This window comes from Apium graveolens, chromosome 3, assembly GCF_009905375.1.
Source record: "Apium graveolens cultivar Ventura chromosome 3, ASM990537v1, whole genome shotgun sequence".
Lineage (NCBI taxonomy): Eukaryota > Viridiplantae > Streptophyta > Magnoliopsida > Apiales > Apiaceae > Apium > Apium graveolens.
This window is the reverse complement of record NC_133649.1, coordinates 32,422,258-32,444,616: the sequence shown is the minus strand read 5'-3', so window position 1 is coordinate 32,444,616 and position 22,359 is coordinate 32,422,258. Positions and strand designations below refer to the sequence as shown.

The window sequence follows — 22,359 nt, the reverse complement described above, 5'->3', positions numbered from 1 at the left end:
TAGCTCACATGGGAAACCAGGGCAACTGTGCAAGTGAAGCTAAGAAAAGACTTTGAAACTTGTACATGTATCAATTATCATTACAATACTGGACTTACTGTTAACTCTCTTGGAGAGGCAAGAAAAAACTAAGGCAAAAAAAAGGTTGTAATCCAATGTTACTAGAAAAAAAACTTATATACTTAACGATAACTAGATTACAACAGCACTATATACACCACAAGACTCACAGCTTAGCTTCTTGAAAATTTTTGCACTTGCACCTGCTTCCCTTTCACTATTGCAGTTTCATGCAACAGAATGGTACACAATAGTACAAAACTACTATTTAGGTAGCGTAAGGGCTGGTGGCATTTTTCTACCACGATTTCATTCTTGTATATTTTCCTCTTTTCTGGCTAAAGTGTTCAGTTTCTTTTCCAACTGCAACGGGAAAACACAACCACAATCAAAATCATAAAACTTAATAGATTACTATACCAATAGAACTATCTAAGAAATATCTAACAAGTTCTTACAGATTGTATATGATAATTCGAGAAACAGAGATGCAGATTTAAAGTTTGGTAGCAAAAGTGCAATTTTAACTTTTAAGCAAACGAAGACAGCTAGAAGTCATGGTAATAAGGGTGAGCATTTGGATTATTGAATAGTTGAATGCCAAAGCGAAATCATTACGGGTTTCCAAATTCCCGAATAGAGGATTTTATATTTCTGATTCCAAGATACCCAAACCAAATGCGCACCCCTCTGAACGGGCAATTGAAATAGCGAGAATATGTTCCTTGTATACGAGTAACGAGTCAGATTAGCAGAAGTTTAAGGATACAATTCTAAAATGTTTAATCAACACTAAGTTACATTTATTTAGGGAGATTCATTGTAGGATATGACTTGCTCTTTTCAAGGAAAAGTTATCCACTCCCTATTTTGTAAAATGAGTCCATGGACTATACCTATACTATATGTGCATGAATAAATAAAAACTAACAAAAAACCTATATAATACCTTCCTTGAACCAGGTACCTAAAGGGATTAAGCACACTTTAGCCATAAACACCCTTCATTATATAACCTAATACTCCCTCCGTCCCCTTTTTACATGTATCTTTTCAAATAAAATTTGTCCCTTGATACATGTCCTTATACCAAAACACATTTTGTGTTCTTCCACAAGTATCCATCTATTTCTCTTATTAAAGTTTGACTCATTTAAAACTTAGCTGTATTCACATTTTTCAATGTAATAACTAAGGCACCTGTAAGAAAAAAATATAACTAACATTTTAATAATATGCGTAATTTTTTCAAAAGAGACATGTAAACAGGGAGGGGGGGGGGTAATCAGTATGAATTATTCTGTAAATTTTTCGACTAAGGATGCAGTGCAATCAAATTTATGATCCTATGCCAAAAAAATGAAATTACTTTTATAAAAGGATTAACAACCCAAATAGTACTACTGACAGGAGAGGGAGGGAGGGGGAGAGAGAAATTGTAATGCTGATTCCTGTATCATTCTCTAACAACAAATAGATACAGACCTGAACATTTTTCATCTTTTGTCTCTGCAGCTCTTCTACCAGACATCCAACGCTGGAGTTTGAAATCACTTTCAGTTAAAAGGAACAAGAAAGATAAGATTTTGAGGTTCGAAGTCTTTTTCTTTTTTTCGTACCTTTGTTGCAACTGAATTAGTTGAGATTGCAGTTCTCTTTCCCTAGACGCAGCAGTAGGTATCTGCAAATATGCCATAAAACATCAACTAGTGTATACTCTAAAATGGTCAAGACTTGTGGGATTCTATATAGACCGGACCTCTCCTCTATTACCTGTGATGGGTCATTACTTCCTCCCTCACCAGATTCTGCGGTACCGACTGCAGTAAAAAGATTAGCTTATTTTATTTAATTGTTGTAGGAATATATAGATCACATGTCAATGGTGAAAGCTAAAGGCATTACCAGAGAGTTGTTCCACACATTTAATCAGTTTTGATATCTCGTCCTGGAAATAAAAGACGAGTGGTCAGGGGAAGCCAATCCCAAGGACTTCTAGCATCAAGAATCTAAGTTGCATACCTTCTGCATACTGTTCTGCTGTAAAATACATTGTAAAGAAGGAAGAAATGAGGCAGCTACTATGCTTGGGGATGATGGAGTTACTGAACATCCAAAACCCCAGTTATATGGGCCATTTGAAGGAGCCTGAAAGTAAGACAAGGCAATGATTGCAATTTCATCTCTAGCAGTGAATTCCAAGTTCCATTCTTGCATTTAGCAAGAGATAGCGAAATCACTACACAAGCAATATATACTCTATATATAGGAATATAAACAAACATAATGAAGAAGAATTTCATAGGTTAAGCTTTTAACTGTCATACGTTGCGAATGAAGTTAAATATAAGAAAAATTCAAAAGTTCAAAATTTTACTTTCAGACTTTGCCTAAGTTACGACAGAAATGAATAGTGGAGCTAAGAAATCTAGATTAAACAGGTGTACAAATTTAGGAACCTGCCTCATCCACATTACAAGCTAAATGGAACAAACTATACGCAGACTAAGTTCCTCTCAGGAAAGAATAACAATATACGAAAACATATTAAAATGTATGATACTCGTGATTTAAAACAACAGATAGCCTAATAATTATCTATTGTAATTAATTATAATGGTGCAAATATATAACCCCTCCCCAACAAAACGTTAAAAATGTATGACATTCATGATTTAGAACAGATAGTCTAGTCATCGTGATTAATTAAAGAGGTCCAGATATTTAACACCTAACCCCTCCCCAAAAAGAAAAAAAACCCACCCAAGAACAGTAAAAAATATAATAAGTGTCGGCAAACTGCAGTCATGAAACCCAAGTTGCAGTGCTGGTATATATAAAATATGAAGCAGAGAGTTTGTTATAAACATATCCAGGAAAGCTTACGGTGGAAATATCTTTAGGACTGAGATCTGCTGAAGTGACTTTAAAACGTCCCCTTCGTTGGATAACAGTTCCTTCTGGTGCATCCTCCACTTTAATAGCAAATAAGATGCTTAAGACTTGAACAGACTACTTTCTGTATACACAAGGAATCAACAGTACAAACAGAATAAAGGAATCACATGAATATTACCAGAAGCAGAGTCAAATGTATCTTTCTTCAAACGACATTGTAGTGGGCCACTAAAGTTCCGCTCAGGTTGGTATCTTGGTTGTAGATGATCCCTTCAATTTACGGAAAATATAAGAAGTTAATACTTTGATAGCTAGATCATCCCTCATAACCATGGAACCACACTCAAGTGAAGGCAAAGACAGTTCAAGGAAAAGATAATGCTCCAAGCCTACAAAAAGACTTTCTTTTAATTTAATTCACATGTATTGTAAGGACAAATTGTTTAGTTAATTAATTATGGAATAGAGTTATCTCCTGATGTAGGACAAGATTTAAGTTAAAAGTAATAATGAAACAAAGACAGTAAAGAAATGACTTAAGGTGAACTAACCCTAGAACAATAAACAATAAACAATAAACTAACAAGAGTTTTCAACCGCATAAAGGAGAATATATGATAGATCGCAACCCTTATAACAAGACTCAATCCAATAATTCAAGAATCAGTCAAATCGCATATGTATGTGCTGAACAACATTACATATATAAGGATATTACCTATTAAAATAAACTTTTGGACTTTGGACTGCGGCCGAGAAATAGTGAGAATTTGAATAATGATGCAGGACAAGGGTCAGGGAAAGGGTAATCAGGGGGATATGGGCCTATCTCCGCAGAGAATCAGCAAGAAACACACAAATCCGCATATTCAATTCATATTATATTCAATAATAATAAATTACAAGAGTTTATATAGATAATTAATTACTTGGGAGCCAAGTAATTTCCTAAGAAAACTAAATCTATTAACTAAAGGAAACAAATCCTTATATCATTCTATTACTCTAATCCAGAACGACCTAATTATGTAGTTACTTACTATAACTTAAATAACTAATCAACTATAATTTATTTTATTCCTAAATAATAAAATATAATATATACAAATCAATTTACTAATTCCTTGTTCTGCATCATTCCCTTGCCCTGCATCAAATAACCAATATAAAATTTAATGTATCATATAAAGAGGGATTACATCCTGATAGACCTAGCAAACAATCCACAGTTTGATAGACTGATGGTGCAGAGGTTTGAGCTCGATTAGTTAAACGAACCGACTCGACTCGATTAATCTCGGCTCGCTCGGCCCGAATTACAGCCCTAATTTAGCGGGTATCACACCTGGTTAGGCAATACACCTACTCTTGGTACTGTTAAGGGGTCTTTTCTTAGTCTAGCAATTACAGAATAAGTAGAACTGCCCAAGTTTTTTATTAAGTACATTATGAAAATATATCTGGAACTCAAAGATAGTCAATAACGAAGAACTGTACACTTAAAGCACTCTGTCATGTACAGTCAACGTTAATAAAAGTCTCATATATGATTTGAGAAGGAAGCTCCGTTTTGGACTATTAACCTAATTTGAGATTGATAAGCATTTGTAAGTTTTGTCAAAAGAAACAAATCAAGATATATGTCACGACCTTTCAACACTTGAAAGTGAATCAATCAGCTCACCTATCGTCATCATTGGCATTTTCAGGAGGAGCATTATCTTGTACAAGTGAACCACTCAAAGAACTAATTTTTCGTGATTGGGGAATACCCTCTCCCAGAATCTCAAAATCACTTCTTCCAGCTTCTTGACCCTCATCTGGCCGTTGCTCCGAATCAGGTTGAAGAAACACTTTCAAAGTAGGGATGGAGGTAGCCTCATCATTATCACATAAATCAAAACAATCTCTGCATGAAACCAATATATATATATGAATTACATCCCATGAGGTCAACAGTATCCAGTTTAATACTCATATTACAACTGAGTGTGTAAATGAGCTTTCGTAGGATGAGCAGCTTAGATGTTTAAAAACTTTCTGGTTTACTTGGTCAGTATCTTTTCCTATCAGTTTTATCATCTGAAGTTTAATACTACGTGTTAACCTTTTGGATTGTTTTCTACTTTTTCAAGCTTCTGGAGCAAAAGAGCAGCTTGTGATCTTCGTCAGTTGTATGACTGTAATATAATGTTAATGATTATTCAATATAAAGGATATTACTATATACCTTTACACTCTACTAGACTTTTAATAGCACCTACAATGTTAGGGCATATTGCACTATGCATTTCTTCGGCTGTATACCGGAATTTACTGTTACAACTAACTTGAATTCCTAAAGAGAGAGGGAGAACGGGGCAAGGGAATGGAAGGTAAGTCTGTACTTGAGTGCCTGTAGAGGTTTAATTGGAAATGCAGCAAGTGAATCCTCCATATTATTGTTACCGGCAAGCACATCACCCTGTGAACATAAGAGCCATAAATTATCTCTAAAAACAAAATGCAACCATAATATGGTATGGAGAAAAAATATAGGCATAGGCATGCAGGATAGAAAGAAGAATAGGATAATTGATGCAGAGGTATTAATGATGCCTGATAATGAGGTGCAGCCTCTGCCTGATCAACTATTCCGGGAGATGGATTCTCTGCAGGAAAACCATCTTCATCGTGCCCATTTCTTAGCTTCCCACTTACACTAGATTCTTCTATGTTTGAAATGTCATAATCCTGAATCTACCGAAAATGTAGTAAAATTTGAGAAGGTTGCTTTCAATTATTTTAATTTACAAATTAGTATATTGAACCAACAACATACCAGGGCAGCCTGGTTCTTTAAGTCCTCCAAGTTAAAATTCCAAGCACTGATTCCACGAATGTATTCTTGCTGTACACAGGCAACAATTGAACATCAAAAGTGCTTCTTAAGCACTGCTTACTATTTAGTATTTATTTAGTTTCAGCAGTTACATTTTATTACATGTCAGCAAAGTCAACAGACAGGCAAGGTATACGGATGCAATAAGTAGGGTCGAAGTTGCTATGCAGAATCATGAAGATCCCTTACATGACATTAGATGGCTGCAGCATCTTAACGACAAAGGGGAATTGATCAAAGGACCAAAATGGAACCGCCCTTTGGTAAAGACTGAAGTCTGTGCCTACCTAGTAGGTATATAGACAGAATCTGAATTCATACATGCAAGCTCTAAATTCTGTAGTGAAGTAATAATATTTGAGGATGTAGAACATAGCTATAAGATGCTTCTTGAGAAATACAAGCATGCGAGAAACCAGTACAGGGACGGAATGCTTTCGCTGCATTGTAATTGATATTCATACAAGTTGAACTTATTTTAACATTTTTGACTTAATTTATCAATTACTTTCCAAAAAAAAACAGGACTCCATCAGAGCACATATTTATCATTTTAAATCAAATCAAACTATCACCAATCACCACCAAACCCTTGTGCAGATTTCAAGACAAACAAATCAAATTCAATGTTTGATAGATGCAACAGATTTTCTCAAATCAAATTAGCCAAATGAGCAGGTACAAGTTTCAGCAAAACAAGCCTACACAATCAGTAATTAAATATAAACTGCAGCTTCACACATAAAATATAATGTTTATGACAAGCTTCAAAGTCGTGTAATTCACCTGTGATAATTGCTCCTTATCCCCATATAAAGCCTTGTTTTGTACAAGAAACTCTGCTTCCTTTGCCTGATATATCAGTCAGAGAACTAGTAAGGATATCATCATCAAATATTAGATGTCTTCTCACTTCTAGTACTTTGTGCTATTAAAATTTAACCATGCCATGAAACCATGATATCTCATAGCCTGGGATAAGTACGCAACCTTAATTGTCCTAAAACGATCACCTAATGGAGAAAGGCCTTCTAGAATAGTGCGCGACAAATAATCAACTGAACGTGCATGTTTAAAGAAATGATGTTTTAAAAGCTTCTCTGAAGAGGGACGTTTCTTTGGGTCCTTCACTAAGCAAGCAGCAACCAATTCTTTAAAAGACTGCAAAACCAACAAAGATTCAATTCAACCTTTCACAAACAGCAAGGAATTTTATTCTGAAACAAACCTTTGAAAATCTTCTATCTCTTTCATAATCAAGACCTGGTGGTGCATTCTGTAGAGTCATCAGCAGAACCTAAAAAATCATATAGAACAGGAAGAGTATACTGAGTAATATTCCACAAAAAATGAGTATGATAATTTTTACAAATAGCTTCACCTTCATTGGTGGGTACTTGGAGAATGGTGCATGGCCATGAGCAAGTTCGAGCGCTGTTATTCCAAATGACCAGATATCTGCCCTGTTTAGCAAAAGCATGTCACCCAGGATGTAGTGTTATCCACTTAACGTAAATAAGAATGCACAGAAGAAAAAAGATTTTAAAGAAGATCAATGAGTCGCCCACACACTTGAAGTCATATCCATGCAATTGCTGCATAACTTCAGGAGCCATCCTATGAAATAAAAATGTTAAACAATTAGCCAAGTAGCTAAAGGCTTGAACTCAATATTAAACAAATTATACTCTTGAGACAAAACTGTCACTGGAATTCAACATCTCAAACCAAGAAACATGAAAAACCTGGAACGGAGAACTTACCAGCAAGGAGTTCCAACAAAAGTATTTCTAGAGCGTTGCCTATCCCCGGTATCAAACATGCAAGCAGATACTCCAAAGTCAGCTAACTTGACTGCACCACTAGAATCAACCAAAATATTGCCAGCCTGCCGACACAGATGTTTTTGGGGGAAAACAAGTAATGTTTTCGGGAGAACAGTAAGTAATGTTTTTGGGGGATAACAGCAGTAAGCACTTGCCGAAATAAAACCAGTAAGCACCAAAATTGAAGTGACAGGGCAGGGCCATCAATGTAAATTTCAAACAGAGTGCGTTAAACCTTAAATTATAACCATTGACTAAAATGATAAAGAGAGGAGGAGCTTGCCAACACATATAGGAGATGACCCGTCAATATAATATAAAGTGAGGAAATATTGCGGTGGTTTGGCCTCGTCTGCTATCTCATGGCACCGGTAAAGACAGTGGAGAATCTACTGCAGTGGTGTCAGGAGAAAAACAGACCACAGAGGACATGGAATAAGCAACCGTGGCGGTACATGAACAATGACCTCTGACAAGATGGGGGGGGGGAGCTTGGGGAACTTCTTTTTCTTTGAGCGGGGGAGGAGGTTTGGGGATGTAGTACCAAAATATGATAGTGGTGTATTCAGGATCGTAAGGGGAGGGGCAAGTATCATGGGCCGGTAGATGCAAGTGAGTTGTATGGGCATCAGCTAAGTTCTTTAAACACATGCATTTAATTGTACAATATTTTGATGCTATCTCATGTGTTTGCTTTCACTGCTCAAACAATTTTTTATCATGCCCACCACATTGTTTTTTCCCTTTCAGGTCTTCTGCAACTTCTCAAACGTTCTCAAAAGGGCCAAAACAATTTAAGTTTTCAAATATTTTTCTTCACTTTCAACATTTTTCAGAACTTTTCAAGAATTTTCTCAGAACTCAAGGTTCTTTAAGGTCTCAGCTTCTTCACTTCTAAGAACGGGGCTAAGGTTTGAGAATATTATCTTTTTTAGTTAGCAAAAATAAAGGGGAAAAAGGTTTGCAATATCTCATCTTCCACAAACCATATTTTCTAGTGAAATATACTGGATATTTTTGTTTGTTGAGTGACTTCTTAAAAGGACCAACCATGCAATGATAGGTTTAATCATAAATTTAACAACTTGCATTCTTTTATATGAAATGGCTAGGTTTTGGGATAATTGTATAAACAAATGTCTAATAGGGAAAACAAATATAATTTACTCCAGCAAACAACCAACAGCAGTGAAGTTACCTTAACATCCCTGTGGATGTGGCCATGGTCATGAAGATAGACAAGAGCTTTAAGGACCTCACGCAATAATGTGGCAATGACAGGTTCTTCCAGACCTTCTGGAAAAGCAGATTTCATAATATGAAGGCATGATCCGGCGGCCATGTATGGCATCACAACCCAAAGGTTATGGCCTGAAGTGAATGAGCAATGTGCCCTTAACAAATTCGGGTGATTAATCAAGGTCATTGTTTGCACCTCTCTACGAATACCATCCTGTAGAATTTACAAAGATAGAGAACCCAATTATTACAAGTAACGTTTCTTCAACTCAAACACAGTCCCCGAGACTTTCTTCATTAGCATCGGTTGGAGCAGTAAATATTATCATCCGAGATAATTAAACTCACATAGCATGAATTTAGGAAGACATGTCAGCAGAGATTTTTGAACCAGAGGTATCTAGCAGATAGTGATGAACCTCTTACATTTTTAAAAGATTTCTTTCATCCTATCATTAAATAATTTATTAGGGTAACCATGATGATGCGACCCTGATGACATTGTTACATTTATCTGGTCACTAAAAAATCTTCTCGACTAATTTAGTAGGGTCTTATAATTCCGGGAAATAATTTTTAAAGAAATCATGATTATGTGCATCGTGCAAAGCCTTTGGCTTTGACCAATCAAGTACTGAAAACAACAATACTAACAACTAATCAGTTGGGCTTTTGAATAGCCTAAAAAAATGAGAGCGCCCTGACTGCATGCAATTTTAAAACAGCGTGAGGTACATTATTTAAAAGCATCATTTTCATATGACATAAGCATGTGAAGAGATAACATATGACGAGGTATGATGTAATAATATGGTATGACAAACCAAGTACTTGAATAAGTATCAAAGAATAGGGATACGAGAAAAAATAGGCCTATGTACCAGGTCATTGTTACACTTCTCCAGATCAAGAACCTTAATTGCTACTATCTCATCAAACGGAACACATAGAGCTCTGTACACAGTAGCGCTAACACCGTCACCAACTTCCTCATATAGTATGTAGTCTTGTGCATTGATCGGAAACCTTCTCTCAGACTCTGACATGGTTTCTTTTATGTTTCAACTTTAACACCCTTCTTGCTCTTCGATGTGGCAAACAAGCAGAAGCATATGCATGAAGAAGAGGTAGGAGTCATATTAGTGGAATCTCATACATACAATATATTAAAAATTTTAACGTTTACTTAGTATCTAGTTTGAGGTTTAACATACCTACAACTTCAGTAATAGAATTCTTGACTCACTTTCGTATAAAGAACCATTTCAAGTCGATCTTACAAAGGTCCGGAAATCTTTAGGTTGTAGCAAGTGAAAGTATCAATGAGCACAAAGTAGTTATAGCAATAGATGAGCATGAAAGTACCATCAAACAGGGTAGAAACCCAAGTTCATAGTATTCCACCAATTTGTGACACAGTGCTTGTGCAGCAAATAAAAACAATCAGCATCTCCTGAAAGAATACCGATACATCATAAGCCTCACAAACATGCCCCAAAAGTAAGGAAGATGGACTATAACAACAGCACAAGACGATCAATAATATGACAAGTAAACAAGAGGAATCATTTAGCAAGACCATTGCGACTTGCAAGAAAGAAAGGCACTTGAGTGATTGAAACTATTTCTGCGATAAAAAGTAATAAAAGAACACCGGTATTTACTTAAATGAGAAAATCAGGAAAAACCAACAAATAAATTCTAAATATTGCTGATGATCATGCAAACATTCAAAGCTACAGAAGCAATACAGTATAGAGTAAAGTACTCAAAATTGTAATCACTAATCAATAAACTCAAACCTCTCCTACAAAAAATATTGACTTTTAGGTCGATTCAGTGCAGTCCCTTTCAATATTAACTACAGGCCCTTCACCTTGAAAAAAAGAAATTATGTAGAAAGAAAGGTTGGGAAAATATGGAGCTTCACCAACTTATTCTTGAACATCTCCACTTAGTAAAACAACTAAAAAAAATTATCGAGATATTTAAGATATAATAATCTTATAAACTTCATTGACATCTATACCTTTTCACTGAATTTAAAATTTTATACATATAGATTAAATTTTAACTAACATTCGAAGGAGGACTCGTTGATGGATAGTGGAAAAACTCCTTCCCCACATGAACTTTAAGCTCGGGAGTTTAATCCTCACTACTTCCGCGCTGGGTACTTTAAAATCTATTAAGTCGAAAAATATGTGTGTGTGTTTGGGAGGTTCTATACAAACTTTTAAAAAACCATCCAAACTTTTTTTAGTGCATTGAACCTTAGTTATATTCCCGTGGTAATTTCGCAAATAATTGAAAATAATCTTGACTCTTTTAATAAAAACATAACGGTGGCGTTTCGGTAATTAAGTGAAATTTACATAAAATTAGGGTTCAACACTTCATTTAAATAAGAAAAGGCTAGCTAAAATTCAACACATATATGTTGTTGAGCAATAGTCGTAATCGTGTTGAACCTTAGTATATAGAGATTTACAATGTCATAATTAGGTAAACTATATTAAATAATTAATAACAGATTTCTATGCTCGAACTCCGGAAGAAAAGATAGAAACTAAATTTTATTTATTAAACTAAAACACGTATAAATTTGTACAAATTTAACACACTTATAACTAGAATTTAATGGGTTTGTGTTGATTGTATTTTAATTTGCGTCGGATTGATCATATTGAAGATGAACAATAAACTGGAGGACCAGCCCGAGTGGGACAAATAGAAAGATTTATCTTTATAAACTCTTGTAATCTTTCATTATAAGATCAACAATGAATATTATGGATTGATTTTTAATTTTTTATTGGATAACTCTGAGGATTTATTTGGGACTCCACCGGTTGATGTTTTATCCCTCTGTTAAACCCTTTTTTTTAGTCTGTCCACCATCAACTGTTAATTGCACTGTTTCTCCGTAGTTTCTCCGTACTATTGATGTGCTATATTTATGTGTTTTGAAGTGCCACCAAAATTGGTCTACTGTGTAACTCAATCCCATGGATAAAAGGAAAACTTGTTTTCAAGAGATTTAGACCTATATGACCTAGGAAGCACCGACACTCCAAAAAAGCTGTCGTATGCGTGTCGGACACGGCCGACACGGCGACTCGGCACCGACACGGCTGAGTACGTGTCTGACACGCCATGTGGCGTGTCGACAGAAAAAGGGGACCGACACGCGACCACACGGGTTCGACACGTGACCGATACGACCCACCGACTCGGCCCATATAAAAAACCCCAAAATCAAAATCATCTTAAAAAAGCTCAAACCATCTTATATTAACCCTAATTTCATGCCTCTCTGTCTTTTATAACATCCCTCTTCATCTTTCATCCGATAAAATACAGAACCCTATATATTTACAATCAAATATACATACATCTATAAATACATATATCTCAATAGATCTCTCTTGTTGTTAAAAGGAAAACTGTTCTTTTTACACAAGATGATCATTTGAATATATTTGAATGAATATGTAGAATAGATCTTACGGTAGTTTATCACTTATTATGAAAGAAACTCTATTATTATTATGAATGAAGTTGTTCAATATTTGACATATACAAATCTTATATTTTTTATTTTTTTATTACTTTTTTTTGTCGTGTCCCGTATCCAGGACATTTTGATAATCGAAGAATCCTTGTGTCCCGTGTCGCTGTATCAGTGTCGGTGCTTCATTACCTATATCTTTTACTCTTCTCATTTGCATGTGCTTCACTCTTTTCTTTCCCTTTTGTCTTGTCTATTGTAGGCTAACTAATCGAAGTCTGCCACATAACAATGGCTGTACTGCTAGCTGAGACCGTAAATTCCCAATCTCTGATTGTAAGTCATCGCATATAAATGCTAAATGGGTTCCTAGCTACACATCAACATATGCTTGCTAGCTAATTTACCTAGTAAAAAAGCGTGGGCTTAAGCCACAAACGGGAATGTGTGCAGCGCTAGCAACTAGCAGGAATTCATTAAGATTGCAATAATTGCATCATGTAACAAGTAATCTTCGTGAGTGACCTTGCGAGGTTTTAAGCATATTTGTACTTCTTGATTACACATTAAATCTTTGCAATTATATTACAATTGCAGGATTGAGTTAATAATGTGAATGAGAATAGTGACCATACTTACCATATTAAGTAGAAGAAATCAATATTCATAATGATCTATCAAATTTCGGAGTAATTGTTGAGAGTGTAGGCATCTTGAAGAGTATAACATAACCTTTTCTCATGTTTATCCAGACGCAAAACAAGGTTCAAATAACCAACTAAATCACGATTCGAAGGAATCTTTTTCATGTCATTTAAGTATAACTAGAAATGTCACAACTTCGACGCATGTACTCAAATCTTCGAATAATAGCAACCATTTCACTTATCTCTATAAAAGTATAAATATAGGTATCAGTTGGCAATCGTTGTCGGGAAAAAGAGTTTAGGACTGAGCATAATTGTATGTATAGTGATTGATAAAGATTTAGTTTAATTATTGAAGAGTGTCGAATTTCAGAATTCTAATGGTTAAGATTATTGATTCTCATGTTTATTTACATGAAAATCAAGATGATGTTAGCTTGTTTAATAGTCATGCTCTTCAGAATTCCATTTTTAGTCTATTGGTTGGGACAAGGAAGATTGTATATCAATATAGTAACCACTCAGATGTCCAGAATTAAAGAAAAATCAGGAACCAACAGCATCTAAAAAAAACAAGTAAAGGAAAAACATGTGGCCTTTATATACATAGGTGTGTTTGGTATTGCAACTTTTCGCTTAAAAGCACTTTTAAAACTGTTTTGTAAAATTCAAAAGTTGCTTTTCGGAAAAGTGTTTTTGGTCTAAAAGGTGTTGTTAGAGAAAGCAAACCCCCCATGCTTTTAGACTTTTAGCTTTTGGGGGAAGCAGATGTTGATTTCATCATCAAACCTTACCAAAAGCATTATTATTTTTATTTTTTTGCATCAAAACATATACATATCAAAAAAATTACCAAACAGTCATCTGATTTTTATAACAGCACTTTTTGCGGCAGCACTTTTTCTAACAGCTAGGTAATTTTTAACAGCAATCCCAAACAGAGCCATAGTATAAAACCTTTTCCCGAGTAACACATATGATAAAGATTAGCAGCCAAAATATATGTAATCCACAGATATATACAGAACTAAATCCAGAATTGGCAGAAAACACATTATTTAAGGGGGCAGCTAGAATATTCATTGCAAACAATTCAAACTCACACTTTCATTTACAATGGCCCATTACGTGAATCCGGCATATTCATACATTAGCGGAAACAATTCAGCAAAAAATCTGTGTACAATCCGGATATCACTCGATTACAGTCAAATGATAAACACACACAAGAGGCACATAACAAACCAGATTGAATTATCCTGAATTCAACATAGAAAAACAAGTGAAATATAGGTTACGTATTAGCATAATAGATGTACTAGTACAAAGGCAAACCTGAAACGGTGTCGTTAGGAGCTGGGATTATAGGCTGCTCCACAACTAGACAGAAGAACATAGACATGTGTTGTTAGTTGTTACTTATAGACATGTATGTATAAGCAGAAATTGTACTATGATTATTACCAACTGTTCCGACAGCTGTTGCCGATCTAATCCTCAAGACTTCAAATATAGTGGCATCAAATTATAGAAATTCACACCAGAATCAATATATATATATATATATATATATTACAGTTGAAACTAAAAAAATCTAACCCTTTTTTTCTCGAGGGGATTCTATTGTTTTCCTCCGCTTTCTCCGTTGTCGTCTGGAAAATAGGGGCAATATTAATTTATTACTATAATATTATTATTATCACATATACGCTGTACTGTCTGTAACGCGTCAGTGTGTGTATATTTTACGCACATGACATGGATAAAGATCACGAGAGTACTGTACTGTACTTTTTGGGGTATACGGAATTACGGACTACGGACTTTTTGGAACATAATGTTAAAAACATAAACTACTTATAGCACCTCCACTCCAAGTCCCAATTTCCTCTTTTCTTTTATCAATTCTATCTGCCAAGTAAGCTGAAAATGGTTTTTAACAAAAGTGGTCCATTTTATTACAATGCAAGGTCCCGAGCCACTGTAAAAAATTATTTTCAAATGTATTTTATTTTATATAGCATATATTAACTGATATATTATATTTATAATAGTTATATATTTTAAATAAATATTATATATTCTAAAAATATATATTATATAAAAAATATTAATTAAAAAATATTATTTGATAAAAATAAAATATTATTAAAATACAATTGTTACAAGATTAAAAATACTACTAAAACACAATTGTTACATAATTATCAAACTCATATATTAAATGAGCGAGCACTGTGAAATTGAGAAATATGTTCCACTAAATCGGTTTGTAATTGGCGATGCTTCTGCCTATCACGAATTCGACTGTTGTTATGAATATAATTTTCATAAGAAGCGAGAGGTTCCTCTCCTAAATTTGGTTGTGATAATCCGTTTGTAACATCATCATAAGAAGGCAGTGGACCAAATGGAGTGGCATACGTGTCTCTCTCATCCTCGACAATCATGTTATGTAAAATAATGCAAACTCTCATTATTTTAGCGAGATCTTCTTTGTCCCAGAATTGTGCTGGACCACGTATAATTGCGAAGCGAGATTGTAAAACACCAAATGCTCGTTCTACATCTTTACGCTGACCTTCTTGATATTTAGAAAATAACTTTCTTTTGTCTCCTTATGGACGTGAAATTGTCTTGACAAATGTTGCCCATTCAGGGTATATTCCATCTGTTAAATAATACCCCATGTTATAATTGTTACCGTTCACAGTGTAATTTATTTCTGGAGCACGACCTTCTAGCACTTCATCAAATAATGGGGATCGATCTAAAACATTTATGTCGTTGTTTGAACCAGCAACTCCAAAAAAAGCATGCCATATCCACAAGTCAGATGAGGCAACTGCTTCAAGTAATATTGTTGGAATGCCTTTGTGACCACTCAAGAACATTCCTTTCCATGCTTTAGGACAATTTTTCCACTACCAGTGCATACAATCAATACTGCCCATCATACCGGGAAAGCCGCGAGCCTCCCCCATTGCTAGTAGACGTTGAACATCATTTGAGTTTGGATTTCGTAAATATTCACTTTCAAATATCAAAATCACATCATTAGCAAATGTTTTCAAGCATTCAATAGCAGTCGACTCACCGATTCGTACATAGTCATCAACTGCATCAGCAGATATTCCATATGCTACCATACGCATAGCAGCAGTGCACTTTTGTAAAGGCGAGAGACCTTTCCTTCCTAATCCATCAATTCTCTGTTGAAAATATGGATTAAAATTTGATAGAGCATTTACGATCCGTAGAAAAATATGTCTCCCCATTCGAACCTTCGACGGAACGTTTCCGGAGTGTACACTGGATTTTCTGCAAAGTAATCTTTCACTAGATGTTCATGGCCTGCTTCACGATCTCTATGAATCATTCTCCGGGGCATAGATGAAGAGCTTTCTTCATAAAGTTTGTTGACAAGTTCGAGACGTCGTTTTTGTAGAGAGTCGTCGAAGAACATATCTTTAACAAAAGTTTTCATTGCTTCATTGTTGTTAGCCATAATGAATATTGATCAGAGCTTTTGAAAGGATGTAGAAAGTAGATGAAATGTGTAATTGATATCACTGCAATACTGATTTTATATAGAAACTAAGATGAATATATTCTAACGACTAGTGACAAAGATTACAAGACAAATACTACAAGACAAAGACAATAATTAGAAAACAACAGTTACAATACAACAACTACAAGACAAGGACGAATATTCCAATGACTAGAAAATAACAACTAACTTACAATAACTAAAAAACAATGAACATAGATAAATTAAGTTCTCCTGTTTTTGATTTCTTGAAGGAGCGATGCATGCATTTCAAGTTGAGCCTCATTCATTACCGTAGTGTCTGCCATAATGATCTTTATGTCGTTATCCTTTTGGTAATTCTTATTGAATTCTTCAAGTAAGGATAATTTTCTGCATTCAACGACTTTTATTTCTTCTAACTCTTCATTTAATTTTTTTCCTTTTCCTTTTCTCTTAGCCACTTTTGTACCTTTAGGACGAGCTGGGGATTGTGCAACGTCATTGTCATCTGTTGGTGTGTCATTGTTAGTCGATGACGAATAAGCTCCAGAAGTATTTATCTTAGTTCTCTTTATACTTCCGCTATTTGTTGAAGGAGTTCTCCATTTTGGTTGTCTACGAAGCTCATTCCAATGCCTATCAAAGTTGGACTTCTTCTTGTATTTAGCTTTATGGAGTTCATGAGCTAGCTCAACTATATCGTTCAAGTTTGAACCACTCCCTATTCTTCGCTCTGCTTGTTCATGACATGATCCATATTGCTGAGCTCCTTCATTTATCCGGTGCCACCTTTTCTTAATAGCTATGAGTCCTCTTTTGATAATGCCAGGATTACTTTCTTCACAGTATTGACGAATTCGTTCCCAGAATGCTTCCCCTTTTTGATCAGCACCAATAATGGGATCAATAGATACATTCAACCATGCACTAATTAAGAGTTTATCTTCAATCCATTTCCACTGACCAATACTCTCTGGTACATTTTCAAAATCATCACCATTATTGTTGAGATCGATAGGGTTTGTGTCATCAAAACCAGAAAATTGTGATTGTGGAGAATTTTGATTATTTATGGGTGGTTGCTGGGTTTCAAATTGTGGAGTTGTTTGAAAATTTTGGATATATGGAAATTGATATTGAGAATTTTGAGTAAATGGGAAAAATGAATTTGGAAATTGAGAATTTGGAGGTTGAGAATTATAATTTATATTTTGTGGATGTGGAAATTGATTATTATCTATATTTAGATTTTGGACATAGGGAAAATAAGGATTTGGAAATGAATATGGAAATTGAGTATTTGGTATTTGAGAATTGGAATTTGGATTTTGTGAGTTTGAAGGGAGAGAGTTGTTTGGATTCATTTTTTTGTGTAAACAAAATTTGGAAAAATAAAATAAAATAGAGAAGTGTAGAAGGGCAATGAAAAAAAAAAGCAGATGGATTCTATTTATACAGAAACTAACATTTTGATAACGGTTAGATTTTAGTCCGTTGAACGGTCATGTTAACGGCTATATATTCTTATCATAATTTTCAGTTAAAATTTTAATGTTATGTATGTTGTAGTGGGGTCATAGTGTAGAAATGGTCCGTCCCTTTGTGGAGGGACGTCCCATTTTGCTGTCTTGGCTCCAATGCACACTGTGCCGTCCCATTTCCACTTCACAGAAATCGAGAAGGCAAGTGGTCCTCGAGTGGAGGTGCTCTTAAATATTGACTGCTTAATAGTCTAGACTGCGGCCCTGTTCAAACTCGACCGATGAATTTCAAGTTCAGAATTCGGTTCGATTAAAATTTGATATGTTCTAGTTCTAGGAAGCTTGACTTGACTTCAATACATTTAAGAAAAGTTTGAACTAAAAAAATTAGACTTAATTTTGACTCGATTAAATACATAGAATCTATATCAATATTGAATATATATAATTTTAATTATATATATATTAAATAAAAATTAATAATAACAAGCTTGTTAGGCTCACGGGTCTCGCGAACTGAGTAATATAAAATGCGAGCTCGACTAGGTAAATTACTTGAATAGCTCGTGTTCAAGCTCGATTACTGTTAATCTGAATTCGAAATATTTTACAAGTCGAGTTCAAGTAGTTTACGAACTATTTGACTTATTTGGTATTTATGATGTTGCAAATCGCAATTACAGTCAATTGTTTGTAGTTGAGTCACAGTAAGTATGTACCACTTTTGGGAAATCTTAAATTAAATAACTTATTATTTAAAATGAATAAGTGTTAAATAAGTGATACGTTGATAAATCCTTATAAGTGATATGAGTGTTTGAATAAATGTACTTATATGTAAAAAAAATTATTAAATACAGTTATCTTAATTCATGAATTTTCAGTTAGAAAAACATTAAAAACCTTATATTTTTAAAAACAAAATTAATAAAAAAATTATTTTTTTTGAAAAAAGTACGTCATTCCTAATTTTTAATTTATCAGCTTATAAGTTATAAATTTAACTTATAAATTGAGTCGACAAATACCCGTCATTAAGTTACGACGGGTCATAAGTGACTTATAAGTGTTGCCCCAAATGTGTTCCTTATATTCGTAACCTCTTCAAAAAGTTTATTGATCGGTTTTTAAGGAAAATTATTAAACAACTATATGTTAAAGCGTTTGTTTAATTTTAATTTTAATTACATTTGTGGATGTAGGTGGTTTTTTACTATTAAATTGATTTGTTATTTTTGTTTCAGACTAGTTTAGCTTTCTGCTTTCGAGCTCATTTACTTTCTTATTATTGAGGTATGCGGGCAATGCCCCCCCCGTTTTTTAACAATGTTGATAATTTGATAATAAAATATTATAAGGTATCTACATCAATGATTGAGTCGAATAAATTGTAACCGCGTGTTCTCGTGAAAAGACAGTTAAATGATAATTTGAAGATAATATATCTACAAATACACTCACTCCATGTATTCTCGTTAAATTACCGGTACTTTTTTCATTATGTCCCGATGGAATTACTTTTTGAGTTATCGACCAAAACTGTGATCCCATACAAAATTTCATCAATAAATCAAGATCCTTACAATCAAGAATTGAAAAATAAACCTCTCGCCGAGGGAAAAAAATATCATGAAAATACAAGTCGAAATCCGAAATGAAAACAAACACAAATAATTGAAAATTCAAAAAAAAACTTAGATCTAATAGCCAGAACCATAATATAGGCTGTTAATTGTCGAAGCCAATATACCCCGTTTAAATTAGAGAAAAAAGTTAACCGAAAGTTCTGATAATATAGATCTAGAAAACCAAACCTAACTAAAATAATAAAAATTATTTAAATAAGATGAAGATTATTGAAGAAAATAAATCAAAAAATTAAGCAAAAGAATTTGGGATTTTATGAAAGTCCCGCCAGCTATGGTGCTTAAGAGGGAGACTCGTCGCGATTCCGATTCAAAGGACGCTTAGAGAAAAAGAGATGGACAATATTTTTACCTGAATTTCATCTTATTCGTCCCAATATCAAAGCCCAACGTAAGATTTGGACTCGTGATTCTAGGGTAAAACCCAAATTAAATAGCTGTTGAACTATCCACCTGACAAATTTCTGATACCCTCAAGACTCAAATCTATATATCTTAATCACTACTCCTTATTTTACCCACGGGTAAATAAATTTACCCATGACCCAAATCCTATATATTTTACTATATCCATGGACTATCCAATTAGGTTCAATTGACCCATCTTAATTACTATTTACCTATTTTTGAATTTCAAAATCCATCAATCTATGGGAAATAATTTTTAAAAAAATCAAATCTTGTATAATTTTCTCATAAGGATATTTTTTGAAATTCAAATTCAAATTAAGATATTACCATGATTTTCTCATATCACTCATTATTTGTTAACCAATACTCCTTTATTTGTAATATTTTTGAATTTTGAATCTCAAATTACTTATTTATGGAAACTATCACTAATTTATATCTTACTTGATTTGTGCATTCAGTTGAATTAGATTAGATTGATATATACACATACACAAATTCAAACACACGTATAATCAATTAGTTTTCTTCACACAACTTTCAAATTTCAGAATCTCATTCATCTCTCTCTTTTTTTTGCAGGTTACATGCAAATTCTCATCAAGTTTCGTTTGATTTTCATGTTTTACAGGATGATGAATGCGAGATAAAAAGCAATCACAAAAATTCTCACTTTTAATCTTACAAAAGGTTCGTAGACCAACTGTTTGATTAAAATTCTTAGAGAATTTCAACTCTTTGTATTTGTTTTAAGTGTTTGTATGTGTTTTAGAGTAGATACGTATTTTGTGCAATAAGTTTTGTGAATTTAATTATTTTAAATCGTGAACGGAGGTATGTGTTTTTATTATACAAATTGTAGGTTTTTTTGTCTAAATTTTATGCTAATATATGTTTGTCCTCATGTTTTTGTTCACATCCGTCGTTGGTACTTATAATTTAAAAATTATATCTTGATTTGCAGTTTGTTTTTTAATTATGCTATCACAATGGAGATACCATGTCAAGCATCACGATAAAGGAAAAAAGAAGCATGGTAAAGAAGGTGAAATTCGTATTCTCTCTTTACACGGTTAGTTAAGTTGATTTGTATTCGTAGTTTTCTAAAGAACAATGTTGCAAAGTTGCATTTTTCGGTAGCTGAGGCTACTTGAGACCCTTTTTTCCTATATAAGGAGTGTTATCTTAAATTAAGTTTTCTCTCTCCCATTTTTATGTACCCAATTTTCTTTGATTTTTTTGTTACTTCTTGATTTGTTCATTCTCTTTTCTTTTAATTTATTGTTGTTACTTTGGTATAACTTAGTTTTGTTGTATATGATTTTAAATATTTTGAACTAACAAGTTTTAAAATGGTGAATTTTTTAGATTTATAGCCGAAAACATGTATCTTGCAGAAGATGTGAAAGTTCTCAGCAAAATTGAAGGTTAATAACTGCATTTATGTCTTTAAATTGATGCATATAAGAGACTTGTGTTAATTTTGTAATTCCTATTAATTTTGAGGTAACTTTCTTTAGATGCATATGAGATATTTGTAAAATTGCTCTATAATTAATATAAATGTCATTGCATGTTTGATAAAATGCATAGAAGAAATTTGCTGATTGTTATAGTTTAAGGTTTTCTTTTTCTTCGTCTCCATAATCTCTATTTTCTGTGATCTAATTATTGGCTAAATGTATTGATTTTAAATGTTTATATAGATATTCTTTAGTTAGATTTGTTTTGGTTTGCACAAGAGATTGATATGTTGATAAATTGTGCAACAGTGTTTACAAAATTGTGAACGGAGGTATGTGTTTTTATTATACCAATTATATGCTTTTTTAAATCTCTGGATTGAGTTTTGCAGATTGATGAATGTGTGTGATTAACAACTCCAAGAATTACTAAATTTTAATTTTACATACGGGTTTGTAGACTAACTGTTTGTATGCCAATTGTTTATTTCAAATTTCAAACATGTAACTCTTCTTTTCTTTTTCTTTTTTTATATTTCTTCCTCTTCCTGCAATTTATTAATACATGTTTGTACATATTTATCTGCAAATCCATTATTTATTTGTTATGTTTTAAAAAAATATTTGACTTTCTGTGTATGTTTCACTCTACAGAATAAACGAGAAAGGATATCAAAAGAGGTTTCATGTCAAGACTAGAGTTATCTGTGACGTTTTAATTGTAAGATTACTGTTTACTATCTTTTATATGATCCTTGGAT

General features: G+C 33.6%; 1 protein-coding gene and 1 pseudogene across 4 annotated transcripts; both read right to left on the bottom strand.

Annotated features, from left to right (window-relative positions):
• Positions 1 to 23: 23 nt before the first annotated feature.
• Positions 24 to 14,809, bottom strand: LOC141712070 (serine/threonine-protein kinase BLUS1-like). 4 transcript variants are annotated; one of them, XM_074514856.1, is made up of 24 exons: positions 14,527 to 14,800; positions 14,398 to 14,442; positions 10,270 to 10,357; positions 10,119 to 10,179; positions 9,786 to 9,988; positions 8,864 to 9,118; positions 7,603 to 7,727; positions 7,412 to 7,456; positions 7,221 to 7,302; positions 7,068 to 7,136; positions 6,830 to 7,000; positions 6,626 to 6,691; positions 5,780 to 5,848; positions 5,557 to 5,697; positions 5,346 to 5,422; positions 4,643 to 4,867; positions 3,137 to 3,228; positions 2,947 to 3,035; positions 2,083 to 2,208; positions 1,966 to 2,008; positions 1,834 to 1,880; positions 1,680 to 1,741; positions 1,546 to 1,597; positions 24 to 423 (listed from the first exon to the last, which is right to left on the bottom strand). In XM_074514856.1, exons 5-24 carry the CDS (start codon positions 9,948 to 9,950, stop codon positions 370 to 372), a joined length of 2,055 nt encoding a protein of 684 aa, XP_074370957.1. In that variant the 5' UTR covers positions 9,951 to 9,988; positions 10,119 to 10,179; positions 10,270 to 10,357; positions 14,398 to 14,442; positions 14,527 to 14,800; the 3' UTR covers positions 24 to 369. The 4 variants fall into 4 exon arrangements, with proteins under 4 accessions (XP_074370957.1, XP_074370956.1, XP_074370958.1 ...); XM_074514855.1 differs by having other exon boundaries at positions 10,119 to 10,357; positions 14,662 to 14,809; XM_074514857.1 differs by having other exon boundaries at positions 5,557 to 5,691; positions 10,119 to 10,357; positions 14,527 to 14,807.
• Positions 14,810 to 15,275: 466 nt separating this feature from the next.
• Positions 15,276 to 16,570, bottom strand: LOC141714075 (uncharacterized; annotated as a pseudogene).
• Between the last annotated feature and the right edge of the window lie 5,789 nt (positions 16,571 to 22,359).

Coding starts and splice junctions, on each gene's coding strand:
- LOC141712070 (XM_074514855.1), bottom strand. CDS start 9,950: ATGTCAGAGTCTGAGAGAAGGTTTCCGATCAATGCACAAGACTACATA. Junction 4,868..5,345: donor AAACCTCTACAGGCACTCAA/GTACAGACTTAC, acceptor GGTTTCATGCAG/AGATTGTTTTGATTTATGTG. Junction 424..1,545: donor AAAAGATGAAAAATGTTCAG/GTCTGTATCTAT, acceptor TTCCCGTTGCAG/TTGGAAAAGAAACTGAACAC.